General features: G+C 38.5%; 1 protein-coding gene across 1 annotated transcript in view; it reads left to right on the top strand.

The window, feature by feature from the left end:
* Positions 1–2,897: 2,897 nt before the first annotated feature.
* Positions 2,898–18,565, top strand: part of adgrd2 (adhesion G protein-coupled receptor D2) — a 55,327-nt gene continuing 39,659 nt past the window's right edge. Inside the window, 5 exon segments of the mRNA XM_036579700.1 lie at positions 2,898–2,960; positions 12,402–12,480; positions 12,857–12,906; positions 13,100–13,151; positions 15,498–15,746. Coding sequence (XP_036435593.1) covers positions 2,898–2,960; positions 12,402–12,480; positions 12,857–12,906; positions 13,100–13,151; positions 15,498–15,746 — 493 coding nt within the window.

Below are 18,565 nucleotides of genomic sequence, written 5' to 3'. Positions count from 1 at the left end.
CATAAAAGTTTGGATAAAAATGTGGAAAATAAAACAAAAATGTCTGTAGGTTTGTACATATTTGTACAGGAATTACTAACAAAATTGTTTTAATTTTCTGTTAATATTAGCCCATTTTACAGAGCACTGCACTACAGTCTCCAGCACGCACTGCAATGTAAAGTGCACTCTGACTCTCCTACCCCAACAACAGTCTATGGGACAGCACTAACACCACAGTTCTACACCATTCCACGCAACTCCACAACAGTCGTATCACCAAACACACTAACTGCCTTTCAGCTGCAGTTCAGCCAATATAAACACTTAACAGCTCAGCAGCTTAGAAATTGAACCCAAGTATTAATGAATGTGCAGCAAATGAAAGATGCCAGGTGTCTAGTTCAAGCAAATAGGCAGGTTTGAAAGACTGAGCACCTGGGGACACTTACATTCAGAATATTTCAAAAGTATTCATGTAATATTTCAAGGTCTACTACAAGTGCTTATATTATACTGCTGAGGTTTTTGCATATTTTGAATAAACAACGACCAGTCCGGGTTACAGCACATCATTCATTAAAAATGAAATAAAAACATTTTTCTTTGGCCCACAGGTTTAATGAGATTTTTTAATATGGCCCATTAGTGGTTGAGTTTGACACCCCTGTTTAGCCTCCACAAAGAACATTCACACTGTTGTAGCAGCACTGAAAACTGTCCATTTCTAAAAGATTTCTAAAAGCAGCGATCATTCTTCAGTTAGCGATTGCAAAAACAGATACACTACCCTGCTGAAAAAAGACCATTAGAATCATTGGGATTAAAACCTGATGGTTTTGCTTTCTAATAGGAACTGGCCTAATGGTTCCTGTTAGAGACCACTAGTTTCCTGTAGGACACCTTTAGATCCCAACCATCAAATGCATCTGGAATTTGTTCCAAAACACTTGTTAAACCTTTAGAATCCTTTTCTCTGTGATATCAACTCATCAGCAAAACAAAATATCATCAGTGACTATCAGACACCACAGGGAACCAACAGAAACCTTTAATAGTTTTTATTATTTTTACAGCAGGGCACATGGCGAAACTATATGGATCCTCGAACTACATATCCGTATGTACTTGCTGAATATTTAGTTCCAAACCATTGGCAGAGAGTCCCGCCCCCCACACTGCTGCAGGAAAGTTGGAAGAATTCCCAGAATGTATGCTGTAGTGTTAACATTAACCTTTGCTGGAACTACGAGGTCAGGAAAAAGCTGAAAACAGCCCCAGACCATTATCCCACCTCTACCAAACTCTGGTAGTATCACCCTTTCCAACTGCCGAACCCAGATTTGTCCGTCAGGCTGCCAGATGGTGAAGAAAATGTGTTTCTGCTGCTCCAGAATCCACTGGTGCTGTGCTTACACCACTCTATCCAATGCCTGGTATTGCACATAGCGATCTTAGACTTCTATGGGCTAATTGGCCATGAAACCCAATGCGTGAAGCTCTCGGCCAACATTTCTTGAGCTGACGTTGCTTCCAGAGGCAGTTTGGAACTTTGTAGCTCGCCGTATCTGAGGACAGATGATTTTTATATGCTCTGTGATTCCGTTCTGTGAGCTTGTGTGGCCCACAGCTTTACGGCTGAGCCGTTGTTGCTCCTAGACACCATTGTAAGGAATATGTGACTGGTTAAAGCCTTCACAGTTGGTCTCGGTCTATAATTTAGGAACCCTGCTGTGCCCAACTAGTTAAAATGATCATCCCCCATAAAAGCTACTTATTAAGAATCAAAGCCATTGCAACTGTAAAACTGCAAAACACATGGCTTCTTATGAAGTCTGGCCTGGTCTTGATCATTTAATCGCCTTCTACACTGCAAAAAATAGAATCTTGTCAAGTGAAATGATCTTAATTCTAGTTGATCTATCTAATATGTCTTGTTTTGAGATGGTTGCGCAATTTTATAAGATTATCAAGCTCATTTCTAGACAGTTTTGACCTGTTTTATGTAATTTTATCAAAATTCAACCTCACTATCAATCAAAATTATCTCACTATATTGCAGATAATTTTGCTAGTTTCAAGCTCATTTCTTAAAAAGTGAGATAAATTTATTTAATAAAATCACTTTAAACAAGTAAAAATTATTGGAAATAAGTTAAATAATCTTAAAAGAAGCTTACTACAATCTCAGCAGGAGAAATAATATATTTATTGACTAGATTTAAGATCATTTTACTTGACAAGATACCATTTTTGCAGCGTAGATATTTTATTAATCATACTAATAAAAAGGATGAGCTGTTGCAGCTCTCGTCTCACTTTCAAAATAACAGCACTACAGTTGACTGGGGCAGCTCTAGCAGGGTAGAAATTTGTTGAACTGCCTTGTTGGAAACTAAAACCTCACTGAGCACTAAGTAGAAATAGCCAAGAGTCCACATACTTTTGGCAATGTAGTTCAATGGAAGGTTGAAAAAAGGCTCTTTCTGCAGTATCTCTGTGAATGCCTTAAACACTATTATATAACAACTACAAATGCCATACTTGTAGCATTATGTTTGAAAAATGGTCAAATTTAAAAATGATTAGCTTATCAATATGCATTCATGAATTTGACGGCAGTGGCGGAACCGTCATCCGCTACTTAAAGAACCGCAGAAGTATAGTGAAGACAGGAATTAGATAACAAAGAGCACATTGAGGAGCCGGAGGATGACTCACACCTGTCCTTTCTCACTGTGACAGTGTGAATTTTGGGGTCACTTAGGACAAACCGGTCATGTGACCATCACCAAAGCTGCACACACATCACTTCTCTGCCTTTTCCTGATTGGCCCACACTCTCTCCTCTCTTTCACTCCTTTGTTTGGCCCTGGACACACAGCATTTATGGCATACGGTCCTGAAAGATCGTCGCTATGGGGATGCGTTGGCCGGCAGCCGGCCTGATTGATGGTGGAGAGAAAATGGCCATAAAGAGCGTCTGCTGTGGCCAGATTAGGGTTCCACAAACAGGCCTCAAACGTGTCGTCTAGTAGGACAATTTGTTTATCAGGGAACATTCCGTTATTTCACAATTGGAGAATTTGTAGTGCACACTCCCACTGGTGAGCAACTGAGAGCCTGAGTTATTTGCTTTGTTTCATAATTTAGTCAGAATGCATAGAAAGTAATGGATTAGTATCGTGTCAAGGAGGCAATTAGGCAAACAAGACGATCCTAAACGTAGGCCAGCCGTGATAAGCAGCAATCTGTTTTACAGTTTTACAGTTGCTGTGGCTTTCGCTCTTAATGAGTGTCTTTTACGAGGGCTGATGGTTGTAACTGCTTGTGCACAGCGGGGTCCTTAAATTATGGTCCTGGGCCAACTGTGAAGGCTTTAACTAATCATATATTTCTAACAGCGGGGTGGAGGGTGTTTGCAGCTTAACAGTAGGGCGTTCTTAAAAATAGAGGCTCCTATATGGTTCTTGGCTTGGATGTACAGTTTTAGAATTTTTTTTTGTTTTGTTTTACATTAAGTGGAGGTTCTTTAAACTTTGAAAAGGATCTTATTCTAAATGTTTCCCGCATTTTAGGTCCATTTATTATATTTGAGTGGCTTTATGTACCAAAAGTAGTCATGATTAAGCACTCAGAGCCGAAATGCTCCTTATAACTTCAGTGTGAATGAGTGGAGCTAACTGCTGTTGGCTGTATGGGTGGATGTATGTAAATGAGTTCACAAAAACTAAAAAAATCACAAAAACTGTTTTTGCAGGTCAGTTTTTATACATAGATTATGTGGACTGTGGAGCGAATGGTTCAAACTTCTTAAAAAAAGTGAGAGAAGTTCAGTTTTCCATTATATGGGCCCTTTAATGCCCACACATCACAATTATGAATGTGGTTCTTTAACCCTTTAAGGGTCAGGCAAAAATGTGTATTTCTGCCATTTAATCTGCTCTTCTCTGTTAGTAGAGTGATTTCTAAATGCTGTTGTTGCACGGAAATAATATGCAAAGGACACAATCGTACTAAGGTGAAAGATTTTTATTTCATTTGTCTCACAAACAACCTTTCTGAACAAGAAAATGCATGAAAAGCAATATGTCTCACATTAGGCGTGTTTTATTGTTACTCTGATAAAAAAAGTCGAGAATAAGCACTAATTGATCTGTTTGAGCTCATTCGCTTAGAAATCATAATGAATCCAACAACCACAACGAAAACATTGGTGAATGAACTTTAAGTTGACTTGACAAAGCTGTTGCTATGAAATCTCATGCAGTTGCTAAGGTGTTGCCATGTTATGCCAGGTAGTTGCTAAGATGTTGCTAGGCCACTGCCATGGTATTCCAGGTGGTTGCTAAAGTGTTGCTAGATTCTTGCTATGTTATACCAGGTGGTTGCTAAAGTGTTGCTAGATTGTTGCTATCGTATCCAGGTAGTTGCTAAGGTGTTTCTAGGCTGTTGACATGTCATTGCTATGGTATCCCAGTCGCTAAGGTGTTGCTATGCCATTGCTATGGTATCTAGGGGGTTGCTAAGGTGTTGCTGAACCACAGCCATGGTATTCCAGGTGGTTGCTAAGGTGTTGCTAGACTGTTGCTATGTTATCCCAGGTGGTTGCTAAAGTGTTGCTAGGATGTTGCTATGTTATCCCAGGTGGTTGCTAAGATGTTGCTAGGCCTTTGCAATGTTAAGCTAGGTAGTTGCTAAGATGTTGCTAGGCAATTGCTATGATACGCCATGTAGTTGGAGAGATGCTGACAGGTCATTAATATGGTCCCAAATCCCAGGGAGTTGCCTAGGTGTTGATAGGTCATTGCTAGGGCATCCTAATGGCTGAGGTGTTGCTAGGCCACTGCCATGGTATTCCATGTGGTTGCTAAGGTGTTGCTAAACTGTTGCTATGTCATCCCAGGTGGTTGCTAAGGTGTTGCTAGACTCTTGTTATGTCATCAAGGTGGTTGCTAAGGTGTTTTTCTAGGCTGTGGCTATGGTAACTGCAGCACACAACGTGAAGACAATGTGGCACCTGTTTGAAATCAGAAAGCAAACTTTCTATGACAACATTCCCAACCATGGTGATGATTTTTTAATGAGATCAGAAGAACTTTAATCTTTGCATTGTCATGTATCTGAGAGACCTCACATGCGCCTCCATTCAGTACCACTGCATGTCAAATTGCAAAGTCAACAAAAAGTGACAAAACTTCAGCTTGGAGATATCAGTGTCCCGTGGAGCGTGGATCTTCAGCCTGGAGTTCTTCTGGGAAGGAGCCCCTTCCTCTCTGCACATGTAGGTCACTGTTCCTTTGTTTCTTCGCCTCTGGGCCTGGAGTCTATTTGACGTTGCCATGCCTTCCTTAGAAATCGCCCAGCACCATGGAAATGCATGGGGCTAAATGGCGGCAACGTCGGACAAGAGGAGGGGAGGGAAGAGAAAGGGCCAGTCAATGAATTTAATTGTTATGGAGGAGGGGAAAAAAGAAAATAGATGCCAGTACTCTTTTGTCCAGCCAGAATGCATGGGCCAGTGTTGATTAAAAAGAGCAGTTTGACCATGCATCTTAAAAGAGAAGGGGGAACCTACTGGAAAGTGAAATACATTTTGTTGAGTTTTGTTTTTTTTACTTTCACTGTGCATAAAAACATTGTGTCATACATAAGATTGTCTTAAATTGAAGGACTTTTTGGCTCATTGGAACAGTAAATTTTGGTCTGTTAAATGTTCTGGTTGCATTGTGTACTACTGCACTACTAATAAAGACAGTCTTCTTTAAGTTCTCCTTCACATCTGTGGATCTGGGTCAAAGTTATCTCTGAAAAGCCTCCGTCAGCTGGTTAGTGACGGATCGAGCATCTGCCGTGACAAAGCGAGTGTTTAAAAGGTACTTTCTAAGCTCAACGCTCCTCACCCCACGGCTGTCTGTTGCTCAGGGTTTCTTTAAAAACATGCCTGGAGTTCTTCTCCTGCTACTAAAGCACTGAGGCCTATTTAAGTGCAGAAGTGCTGAGTTTTACAGCCTGGGATTCATTGCACTGTAGTTGACATGCTAAAGGACTAAGTGAGTCACACTCAAGTCTTTCACTGACCTGTACGGCCTACGCTCGCAATTTCTGGTGACTGCTTAAAAAAGTCAAAATGGGCCTTTTTTAGCCACTAAACTGAACCAGCATGAGTAGCCGAGGTGTTAAAATACACTAATGCATTGCAATTCATTGATCTGAAGTTTGCGATTCAACTTTCTTTAAATTTCAGAATCAACTATAATTAATTGTAATAATATTCAAATAAGTATGAGCTCAAAAAATTAAATTCTCATGGAATTAAATCACATAATCATACATACATCAAGGGTACCAGGACATAAAGAAAAATAACTAAAGGCAAGTTGCCTCAATGCTGTTGGAGTTATTTGTGAACTATTTGCAGTACTGTGCAAAAGTCAGAGACCACCCTGAATTTATTTCATTTCCATTCAAAACTGCAATTAAATACAGGTGATTCATTTTTAAGCATCAGGAAGGAAGCAGAGAAAATATTTAACAGAACATTACATAGAAGCTTCAACAACTAAATATAATATCTTTTTTTCAGTATTTGTAGTGTCCACTCTTTACCTTTATACAGCTTTAATTCTTTTCAGGAGACTCACTTTCAGTTTTTCAGAGAAACCTGCAGGGGTATTTTTTCACATCCTACAAAATTCAGTCTTAGTTGGTTGCAGTTTCTGCTTCTCGCCATTCAAGCAATCCCAAACACATTCAGTGGTGTTGAGGTCTGGACTCTGGGGTGGTCAGTCCATTGTTCATCTTCTTTGTTTGATGTGTCCGTCTCCTTTTCTCAGTAATGTCTTCTTGAACAGCTACACATCCTTTCAGACCCATAGCGCTGAGTTGTCTTCTCACAGTGGAAGGATTGTCAGAAACCCCTGTGGATGTTTTCAGATCTGAAGCAGCTTAACTTTCTTCTTTTTTCTCAAAGACAAGAGCTGTAAGTACTGTTTATCTTATGGGGACAGTTTTAGTCTCTACCAGGTCTTGCAGGTGGTTGTTAGGAATGAGATTTTCTCTGTAGCCTTTAATCATTGTTTTGATTCATCTCCAGTTTTGGAAAGTCAGCAATCTTCTGATAAATTAGTAACTTGTACTTAATCACTGTTTTGACTGGAAATTGAATGAATGAATGAATGGTGGTCTCTGACTTTCGCACAGCACTGTATGCAGCATTACAAAGTTCTCACTTCCAGCAATTTCTGGTGCTTTGCTGCTGTAGCAATCCTGTTGTTAGTTCCTCACTGTAAAAATAATTAGTTTTAACTTAATACACAGTCAGTGATTAGAAGCAACGAAAGCTATGTTTAGTGCTAATACCTTCCCCTTGAGGAGGATCTTCAGCCTGCTAAATGTGAGTGAGTGAGTGAATGAGTGACTGAATGATTTACAAGCCAGATCCATGAGGTTGTTTCGCATCTAAAAAAGTTAACATGGCTGCCTTAAAGTTTAGACCTGATTGAACTTCAAACAATAAATTAACAGAACATTACGCTGATTATTATTCTGTTAATCAAACATTCAAAAAACTCTAAATTTTAAGGCAGCCAGGTTTATGTCTTAAAGTCCTACTTTGAAGCTAAAACAAATTATTTTACAGCAATACTACAACACATGAGCCTCGTGTGGACAGTTTTGCTGACTGCTGCTGTAATGACTTCTTCACGTAAGTAGGTTAATTTGAGCTCTGTGGTCTCGTTCTACCACCCAGTATAACTGTATACCCTTGTAACTAGTTTCCAGTGGGCTCTCTGGCTCATAACTCTGCTTCTATTGTTTAAGTGCTTATAAAGAGTCACTAAGACAGCAGGGCCAGAGCAGTGGGCAGGTATTCATGAGGCCAGTGTGTGGTCACATTGGTCAGTAGGCTGGCCATTGTTGAGGCCCAGAGGAGTCATGCCTTCTGTACGAGGGGGAATTCTGTTTGAGGGGGAAAGTCTGGATGGGTTTTGTGTAGAAAGTGTGAGAAGATTTTTGTCTAATTCATTATGTGATGTGCACTTTGTTCTATTACTATTTTCTGTTGTTTTATATGTAATAAAAATGTACACATTGTACATTAAATGTTATAACTAAACATCCTAATATATGTTTAGAAGTTTTATTCAATATTTTGAATCTTTTGGGGTACTGAATGTAATACACTATACTTAAATTATAAGTAGTATCCTATAATTCACTATGTAAATCAGTTTCTCATCAACTTATCTGTCTCTTTTAGATCAGCACTTTTAAAATACAGGGCATGTTGGATGATAACTTCATTCTTGATGTCATTTAACATAATAACATCAAGAATGAAGATATTTTTATAAATTGCTATAAATTGTGATATACGTTTCATGAATGTTGCTGAAGAAAAAGTGCATCGCTCAACTGAGGCTTTGTTCACACTGTAGGGCAAATCAGATTTGTTTCTTGCATCTGACTTTTTAGACTGACTGTTCGGATTTCAAGTTACAAGCGATCAAATCTGATCTGTATTACTTGCTTTTGCTTGCATATCCACCCTGGCTGCCTTAGTAATGGCACCTAATAGAAACAATCAAGATCCATTTCACAACAAGCGTCTCACTTTTTATTACCTACAGCGTGAACAGAACATAACATTAGTATAGGTTGACCTGGTCACCAGACTCCTTACATGCTACAGGCTGTAGCAGTAAAAGTCAAAGACAGACTCAAATCTTTCAGTGAAGCAGTCACTGTAGACAACAACGTAGACAATGAAAACATGCCTATTAGCCCTTTAATTTGGGCCATAAATGTCAAAACTTGACCAAAACATGAGGAAAAAAACTTACCTTACGATGAAGTTAACTTCCGCTAGCATCCCTGTAGGATTCTAGCTGTTTGTCGACGCTAAGCTAACAGTGGTTCATATTAACATTTTTTGGCAGTTCTAGATAACATGGATGTTTTAAGCATAGACATTTTAAGCAGTAGTAGTTTCTCTCTTTCAGCAATGAGCTCTGGTACAGAGCTGCCGCCACTGTTTTCCATTTCTAACAACTTGCAACAGCTCGTATTCAGAGTCAGTGATGTTTCTAGGATTTCTAGAAGACCTAGAGTGACATTTTTTCTCATAATACTACTCCCACACACTGGAAATCAAAACATGACTGGTTGATTTCTCTGTCACTTCCTAATTATGCTGATAGTTAATCCAACGCTTTAGTCCTTCTCTTCAGCTCTTGAAGTCCTAACCAATAGGAGAGCTCGCTTTCCTATATCTACCTAGACATTGCACAGAAAAACTGATAAGCCAAATTTCTGCTGTGCATTTCAAGGATTTAACCATTTATTCCTCCCAAAACTTCACAATGAAACAAGAATAGTACTGTAATACTGTAATAATACAAGCATGTTTCTATTGAATAAAAGTGAACTAAAAATTACAGAAATGTATTTTTTAGCTCTCAGAAATCTTTAGGCCTCTTTTCTGCCTGAATGTCTGTTAAAAGCTTCTACTCTCTGTGTTGAAGCTGTAATATGTGAATATGCACCACTGACTTTTTTGTCGCACATGAGCCACCACACCCCAAATAATAAAAAGTCTACCTCATCGCTCCGACGCAGGGGCGTCCCAGCTTGTTTGAAGCTCCATATACTGAGGAGCACATTGCACATTGTTTCGTTCAGATTGCTTCGTCCTAGCGAGAGTTATTACAGAATATTCGGGGCCTCTTTCGAGTGAATCTCCCTGTATAATCAGATGTCAGCCACCTGACTAAACAAGGCTGGAGAGATCTCCAGGCAAACAGGGAAAACAGGTGGAAATAGCATTTTTTGGCTATTGTGAAAATGGGTTAGTACTGAAAACAGTGATTCCAAACTTTTAAATAGTAATGTACATAAACTGTGTCTAGTGCTTGTTTATATATATAATATTATAAAGCTTTATATACTGAGTATATAATGTAAAGTATATAAAAGTATCTAATATAAAGTATATAAAATGTGAAAATGGGATTCAGTAAGTGCATAGATCCATCCATCAATCATCTAAACCGCTTATTAAGTGCATAGATGCAAATCATTATTAAATTCTGTATATAAATCTTTCAAGCCTACTACCTTCTCACAGTTCCATTTGGGAGACTTACTGAGGCTGTGAACAGGTTGTTCAATCAGTATTTCTACAGAGCCTATGGCCTTTAGTGTGAGGTTGTGCCTATGCTGAATACTAATAGAAGGCTTTGTTGTGCGCAGTGGTGTACTTTACACATTTTTTAGGTCGCAAAATTGAATGCTTCCACAGAAAACAAAGAAAGCTCCTCCCAGCTCTGCACAAGGCCCTGTCTTTCTTCCATTCTTTCTTTTGTTCTATCAGCCCAAAGATGTCTTTGTGTAATCTTTCACAAAAAGAGAATTTAAAGTTTCAAGTATTTTTATGTATATATTATTCAGCTTTCAGTAAAGCAGACTATATATATATATATATATATATATATATATATATATATATTGTCCAGCCCAAAGCTATCTGCACAAACAGCATCCTGCTGGTGTGTTTACGTACATATGTGTGGCTTGCCTGTTAATGGACATAAATAAGCAGCATTCTGGAGTGCTGGACCGCCTGCTGTTCTTGATGAAGTCTAATGTGCCAAGTTTCACACTGCTTGCGCAAGACTGCTTTAATAAATGAGAGCTATTAGCATCACAAAGCGCTCTACTGAACTGAGGGCTGAGCTAGGAGGCTGGACACGGAGAGCGAGCTGTACTCACCTTTTCCCCCACACAGAGTGCTGGACACAGTGGACGGTGGCAGGACAGACTGGATGCCACAGATATGGTCCTGGATGGATTTGGTTCTGGAGCTTGGACCGGACTAAGGATAGAAGAGGAGAAAAGAACAGACACTTAAAATCAGGTAAATACATACTGGATCACATTCACACTCAAACACGTTAAGGCATACAGTATCTTAGATGTCCTAAATACTAAGTTTCTATGTAGTTTCTTTATAGTTTCTATAGAGAAAAGTAACTTAAATTCAACTAAATACAGGCAGGATGACATTTGCATACAAACACATCTTAGGTGTCTTAAAATACTAATTATAGTTCTATGAGCAAAAGTCACTTCAAATCTAGTCAATACATACCAGATTACATTTGCATATAAACACATAAAGACATACAGTATCTTAGGTGTCTTAAAATACTGATTATAGTTATAGACATACTGGATCATATAATGAATGTTTTTTTTAATAATGTATATTATGGTGCAAAAGTCAGAGCCCAGCCTTTGTTTATCTAATTTCCAGTTCCAGTTTCTGAGGAGATTAGATATGTGATAATTCATTTGCATAAGGAAGGAGAAAGTCAAATGAAAATAAGTAAAAGTTTCCAAAACAGAAGTTCAAAAATATGTTTAAAAGCTACAGAGAAAATGGGGCTCATAGCAACAATGCAAGACCTGGTAGACCACCAATACTGTCCACATCAGATAAAGAGCGCCTAAAGCTTTCATCTTTGAGAGAGAGGAGAAAATCAAGCAGCTTCAGATCTGAAAACATCCACAGGTGTTTCTGTCCATCCTTCCACTGTGAGAAGACGACTCAGCGCTATGGGTCTGAAAGGATGCGTAGCTGTCAAGAAGAACCTCACTGAGAAAAGGAAACAGACAAAGAAGAAGAAAGAGAAGCTGCTCGTGTTCTCAGAACAATGAAGTGACCACCCCAGAGTCCAGAACTCAACATCGCTGAATGTGGGATTACTTGGATTGTACGAAGCAGAAAATGCTAAACCAACTTCTAAGACTGAACTTTAGAGGTGTGGTAAAGATCCCTGCGGATTTCTTTGAAAAACTGAAAGTGAGTCTCCTGAAAAGAGTGAAGGCTGTAATAAAGGAAAAGAGTGGACACTTTAAACTAAAAATTTTAGATATTTGAGTAGTTGTTGAAGCTGTTTAATATATGCCGAAAAATAGCCTTTTTGACTGGTCACTGACATTCGCACAGTATAGTCATTTTTTAGTCATCATTCTGTGTTTTGTTTTGTTTTGTTTTTTTTTAACAAAATGAGTTAGTTTTTTATGAGTTATGTCATTACCAACTTATTTATTTATTTATTTTTGGGAAAGCTACACTGTACAAAGTGGCTCGTCAGACCAACCTAAAAAACGACATCATGTGGCAACAAGTAAATTAACTACATTTATTTAACCTAAATAAATACTTTGAATGAACGATTCTTTCTATCAGTGTAATTTTTCGAGTTGAATAAAACTAGTTCTATCGCTCGTTACCACATAAAGTATTTTTTTAGGTTGATTAGGTTGACTTTTAAGGCCAGAGTACATATACATATAATAAGGCTGACCTATGCATCTTCTACCTCCGACATCTTGTGTCTCACATTCAACCACAGCAAGACAGATGTGTGAGAACACACACCAAGAAGCGCTGTGAGGAACAAAAGAGACCCTGCCTCAGCTTCACTCGCTCCTGTAAGTCCACTCTCCTTATTCCTACACAAAGTACTTGTAGTGTATGAGCTTCATTTCATTTTTGTAATGTGTGCTACACACTGAGGTGTTTTGCAGAGAATGCAGAAGTTGTAATCTTTTTTTGGGGGAAAGCAGAACACTGCTTTCAAAATAGAGGAACTCAGTCTCACTGCAGGTCTGCGCAGTTGCTACATCACTGCTGTGCTGTTCAGTCTGTCAGACAGGAAAAGTCTGCTGTTGTGTAGAATTCCAAACTAAACGCTCGAGACCAAGACAACTGATTTACTAGACGCTTCTTTTCATTCTTCTTTGACTTTTAATGGCCTTTTATGGTTGCTGATTGTTATTCCTTACTGCTCGTCTCTGCTTTATCCAGATGGGAAGATGCCTCCTGTGCTACTGATGGTGATTTTGGCCAAAGCAATGGTAAAATTACATAAAACTAGATTACAAAATCTCAAAAATAACAAATCATTTTAAAGCATTTTGTCTGTCCTTGATGCGTTTTGATGGCCATAGTGCTAAAAATGACCTTGCAGCTCCTACTAAGATTTAGCAAATGCAACACATTAAAACGCCTTCGTGACTGTGTTATTTTCTGTGTTTTTTCCGTATGAAGGTTGTTGGTGTATGTGAGCCAGTTCAGTCTGAGCCAGAGAGGTGTTTTGTGGGTGAGTCACTGAGTTACTCTATAGACTTTTACTAAACACAATAGAACTGCACTGCGCTTAAAAAGATGGTTCGTCAAGGGTTCTTTAGTAAAGGGAATAGCTCTATTTAGAACCATGAGTTCTATATAGAAGCATTTCATGCTGAAATGGTTCTTTGCATGGTGAAATGGATAGAGAATGTGTTGTATATGGTTCTATATAGCATCAAAATGGGTTCTTCATTGTCACAATGTCAAGCTTGTAACAATAGAGGAACCCTTTTTGGCATTATATAGAACCATTTTCATAAAGGTTCCATATAGAACCATACATAACACATTCTCCATCAATCTGAAGAACAATTTCACCATGAAAACAACAGTTTAAGCATGAAATGGATGTGTGTGTATATATCTATATCTAAATAGATCAGTACTAAAAACCCTTTTGAGAACCATCTTTTTAAGAGTATATGGTTAGAACTGCAGTAACAGAGTTCTGTCCAGCTAAACACCATTAAAACATAACCAAAACACACTGAACAGCAGCATTTTTCTAGCACTGTCACCAGTATCACCGCTAACTGTGTCACTACTACAGTATCAGTGACCAGAACTTAAATTAAAGCTACGCTCATTACATTCACTAAGTGTGCATTTCCTTGTCGCGTTTCTTTTCAGTACTCAAATCACCTTTTAGAACAAAATAATGTTGTGTTCAACTTGGCTCAGAAGTGGGAAGTCATAGCATGGAGTTGCTCAATTTTCAACCTCTGCCTATTCAAGCTACAAAGTGGGGAAAACATGGATGCTGCCATGAAAGCGAGTTGTTAGCAACAAGCTATCCAGCTAACATAAGTGATACATGGGCTAACTTTACTGTTCATGATGTATTTATCTTCTCAAAACAGTCAACTTGGTCAGTGTTGCAGGTTAAACCAACTTCTGTGTCTGTATGTTGACTTATATAAGCAGATTTCATTTAAAAGTAGAGAAACTGTACTTTATTACAAATGATGGTGTGAGCAGCCATGATGACTTGATGTCAGATGCTGAGTTCAGCTGAGGCTTGTAACTTCACATCTCCAACCAGGAAAAATCAAGGAAAATGCCCCTCACAACTGGGAATTTGTACTTGAAATTTTACTCCAAGCTCAGCATGTGATGTCAAGTCAACATCACTGCTCACACCGTCAATGTTAATAAGCAGCACTTCTCTACTTTTAGGTGATTTTGCTTTAAATCAGTCAACAAACAGACACAGAGTTTGGTTAAATCTGCAACACTGGCTATAAAGTTCACTGTTTTGAGAAGGTAAATACATCACGAATGTTAAAGTTATCACTCTTATCACAAACATTAGCTTGCTTGCTAGCTTGTTGCTAACAGTACTAGCTTTCATGGAGGCCTATTGATACACGGGGGTCTAAAATGTCACAGTTCCAAGCTGACTTACCACTTCAAAGTCAAGTCGAATGGAGAAATATGGTAAGCTTTCTGAGTAGGAATTAACAGCTGAGGGATATTTTTGTGGGAAATTTTGAGTTACGAATTTCAGTTGAAGTCAGCATAAAAATGACTTAGCTTACCACCACAAGATGCAATAAAATGTCTTTTCTTTGCTAAATACTTACCATGTTTCTATTTTCTGTTTGTCATTACAGAATGAGAATCACAACAACTCTTTATTAAACTCAGAGTGCAGTTTTATTAAACTTATAGTGCCGGTGCCTGTTAGCTAGCTAATTTAGCTAATAAGCTAACACTCAAGGTAAGCTAATAGGTTAGCCAATAAACTGGGTGGAACTTTGAGCATTGGACCACTGAACTTTCTTACTGTAATAATGACCTAAAATTGAATGAAGTCATTCTTAATTATTTATATTATTTAAGTTACATTTTCTTTATTAGCACTTATATGTATTTAAGTGAGTTATCCACAAAGCGATACTAGATTTTCAGTACTCTCTCCACCCTTGTTTTTAATATGGATGCACCGATTGAGAATTCAAGGCTGATGCCAGCAGCCGATATTTCCACATACATATATGCTGATGCCAATACATAAACATTTATAAAATGAAATTGAGACTACATATACTTTAATCAGCATTACAGAGAAATGTAACATGTACTTGTACATGGGTTACAAATGCAGTAAAATGAGTAAAATACAGATATTTTAGCACAGAAACCCAGCGACACCTAAACGTTCTGCTATAATAAATACATCATCAGATATAAATCGGTCAACATGATTCTGATGTCATTGTGCGTCTCTAGTCAATAAGCACACTGTGTTTTTGAAAAAAACACAATGTGAGGGAACCACGATCATAACAAAGTATACAACCTTCTCCCATGACAGGCTCTGGGGGCCAATCCCATGTGTTTCTGAGCTCACACACAGTCTTCCAGCTTGTGAACGCTTCCTGCAGCTTCTCTCAGGCCTGGCATTACTGTCAGAGCTGCTTCAGTTCCCTCACCGTTCTGGGACAGCTGGAGGATGAAGATGGAACAAGACAGCTACTCAATCAGGCCAACATGCAGGGTCCCATTTGGGTCAGAATCAGCAACAGTCTGGCCCCCACATCCACACTGACCCTGTCCAAACCAAGTGAGTAGATGTTTACAGGCATGTTTTACCATTTTGGCTGAAATATTGGTAGTTTGAGGGCAATGTGCCCCTATAAGCTAAATTTCTATCGTTGACATTTTCTGTTCATTCATTAAGTATTTAAAATCAGATATCTGATCTGTGGTCAGGGTTCCTTACTGTTCATTAGAATGTAAATGGCCAAAACTGATACTAGATCAGTATTCTTACTCTGAGAAGTTTGATAAACATGGCTGCTGTGCTTTAGTGATAGTAAGAGTATTGGTGACACTTATGCTTCATTGATTAATGGTGTCTTTTTCAGAAATGGGTTACTAGCTACAATTACTATAGTACAGGTTCTTCAAATTGTGATGGATTTATATTTTCCTGAACTTTACTTACCTAAACTGGCTAGTACAACTTAAAACTTTAAACTTTAAAAATGAATGTCTCTCTCTCTCTCTCTCTCTCTCTCTATATATATATATATATAAAATATTTCCTGTTTAATATATATATAGAATATATATATATATATATATATATATATATATATATATATATATAATGGCAAGCCAAACAGGAAATATTTAATGAACATTGATATATATATATATATATATACAATGAACTTTGATATATATACAATGAACTTTGATGTACATGGATCGAACATTGAGATGAAAAAATGAATAATATAATTCATAAAATGTTTTGTTTAGACAGAGAGGGACTGTAGCCTTGCACCCTCCCTAAACAGACTGTTTACATTGTTATGTAATGTTGCTATGTTGTTGTTCCTCAGTTACAGTGTGTGTTTGTGTTTACTGTGTTATTTTGTGTCCAGCTCAGAGTTAGGGAGAGTGTGTTTGTGTTTGGTGACCATCAGAAGAAAGAATAGGGCTAGGAGTGACCTACCTCAATTTTCAGTTGCTTTTCAAGTGGCAGTGTTTTCCCTTGCTCTCAATGAAAGAGCATTTTTCAAACAGAAGTTATGGCCTCATCTGACTCTTCTTCTGCACCATGTCAAATTGTGTATATATTGAAGCTCCACCCATCTGTGTCTTCACATTATATATCAGCCACTCTCAGGTCATTCTGTCCACGGGATCACTGTGTATAGATACTGGTCACTTTATCAGAATTCCCTTCCTTTAACTCCACCTGGAGTTTGTTAATGCCCATTTATTGATGTACAGTTTTTCTTGGCCATCCTCAACCCTTCAACAGCGACTTTCATTCAATATATATCAAAGTTCATTCCATATATATATCAATATTCATTAAATATTTCCTGTTTGGCTTGCCATAATATATATATATATATATATATAATATATATATATATATATATATATATATATATATATATAGGTATATACCGATCAAGCATAACATTATGACCACCTCCTTGTTTCTACGCTCCATTTTATCAGCTCCACTTACTGAATAGGAGCACTTTGTAGTTCTACAGTTACAGACTGTAGTCCATCTGTTTCTCTGCATACTTTGTTAGCCCCCATTTACCCTGTTCTTCAGTGGTCAGGACCCTCACAGGACCACCACAGAGCAGGTACTATTTGGATGGTGGATCATTCTCAGCACTGCAGTAACACTGACGTCCTGGTGGTGTGTTAGTGTGTGTTGTGCTGGTCTGAGTGGATCAGACATGGCAGTGCTGCTGGAGTTTTTAAACACTATGTCCAATCACTGTCCACTCTATTAGACACTCCTACCTTGTTGGTCCACCTTGTAGATGTAAAGTCAGAGACGATAGCTCATCTGCTGCTGCACAGTCTGTGTTGGTCATCCTCTAGTCCTTCATCAGTGGTCACAGGATGCTGCCCACAGGACACTGTTCGCTGTATATTTTTGGTTGGTGGGCTATTCTCAGACACTGAGGTGTTTAAAAACTCCAGCAGCACTGCTGTGTCTGATCCACTCGTACCAGCACAACACACACTAACACACCACCACCACGCCAGTGTTACTGCAGTGCTGAGAATGATCCACCACCCAAATAATACCTGCTGTGGGGGTTCTGACCATCAAATAACAGGGTAAAAGGGGGCTAACAAAGTACACAGAGAAACAGATGGACTACAGTCTGTAACTGTAGAACTACAAAGTGCTCCTATATAGTAAGTGGAGCTGATAAAATGGACAATGAGCGTAGAAACAAGGAGGTGTTTTTGATGTTGTGCTGATTGGTATATATATGCTGGTTTCCGTGCACCAGAAATTGGTACTACAACAAGAGCATTTTACCAGATTATCTTAAAAATGACCGCAGATTAGTTTAAAAAAGGACCGTTGCCCACAGGACTCTGTTGGCTGGATATTTTTGGTTGGTGGACTATTCTCAGTCCAGCAGTGACACTGAGGTGTTTGAAAAAACTCCAGCAGCACTGCTGTGTCTGATCCACTCAGACCAGCACAACACACACTAACACACCACCACCACGCCAGTGTTACTCCAGTGCTGAGAATGATCCACCACCCAAATAGTACCTGTTCTACAAAGTGCACCTATATAGTAAGTGGAGCTGATAAAATGGAAAATGAGTGTAGAAACAAGGAGGTGGTCATAATGTTATGCCTGATCGGTGTATATATGTATATAAATATAAAGAAATTGGCTTAGTATTTCATGCACAGCTATTCTGTTTAGTCTCTCTGATATATTGCATTGGTTAGCAGTTAGCATCAAGTAGGATTAAGCAGGGCGTTTCTTCTTATCAGTGGTGTATGCAGTCACTTAGCGTCCCCAAGCCACTAGGGGGCTGCAAAAAACGTACTTTTTTGTTCATTTATTCGATACATATTTATGCATTCAG

Source organism: Colossoma macropomum, unplaced genomic scaffold, assembly GCF_904425465.1.
Source record: "Colossoma macropomum unplaced genomic scaffold, Colossoma_macropomum, whole genome shotgun sequence".
Taxonomy (NCBI): Eukaryota; Metazoa; Chordata; class Actinopteri; order Characiformes; family Serrasalmidae; genus Colossoma; species Colossoma macropomum.
Note: the sequence above shows the minus strand (reverse complement) of the source record. Positions and strands in the feature narration are given on the sequence as shown.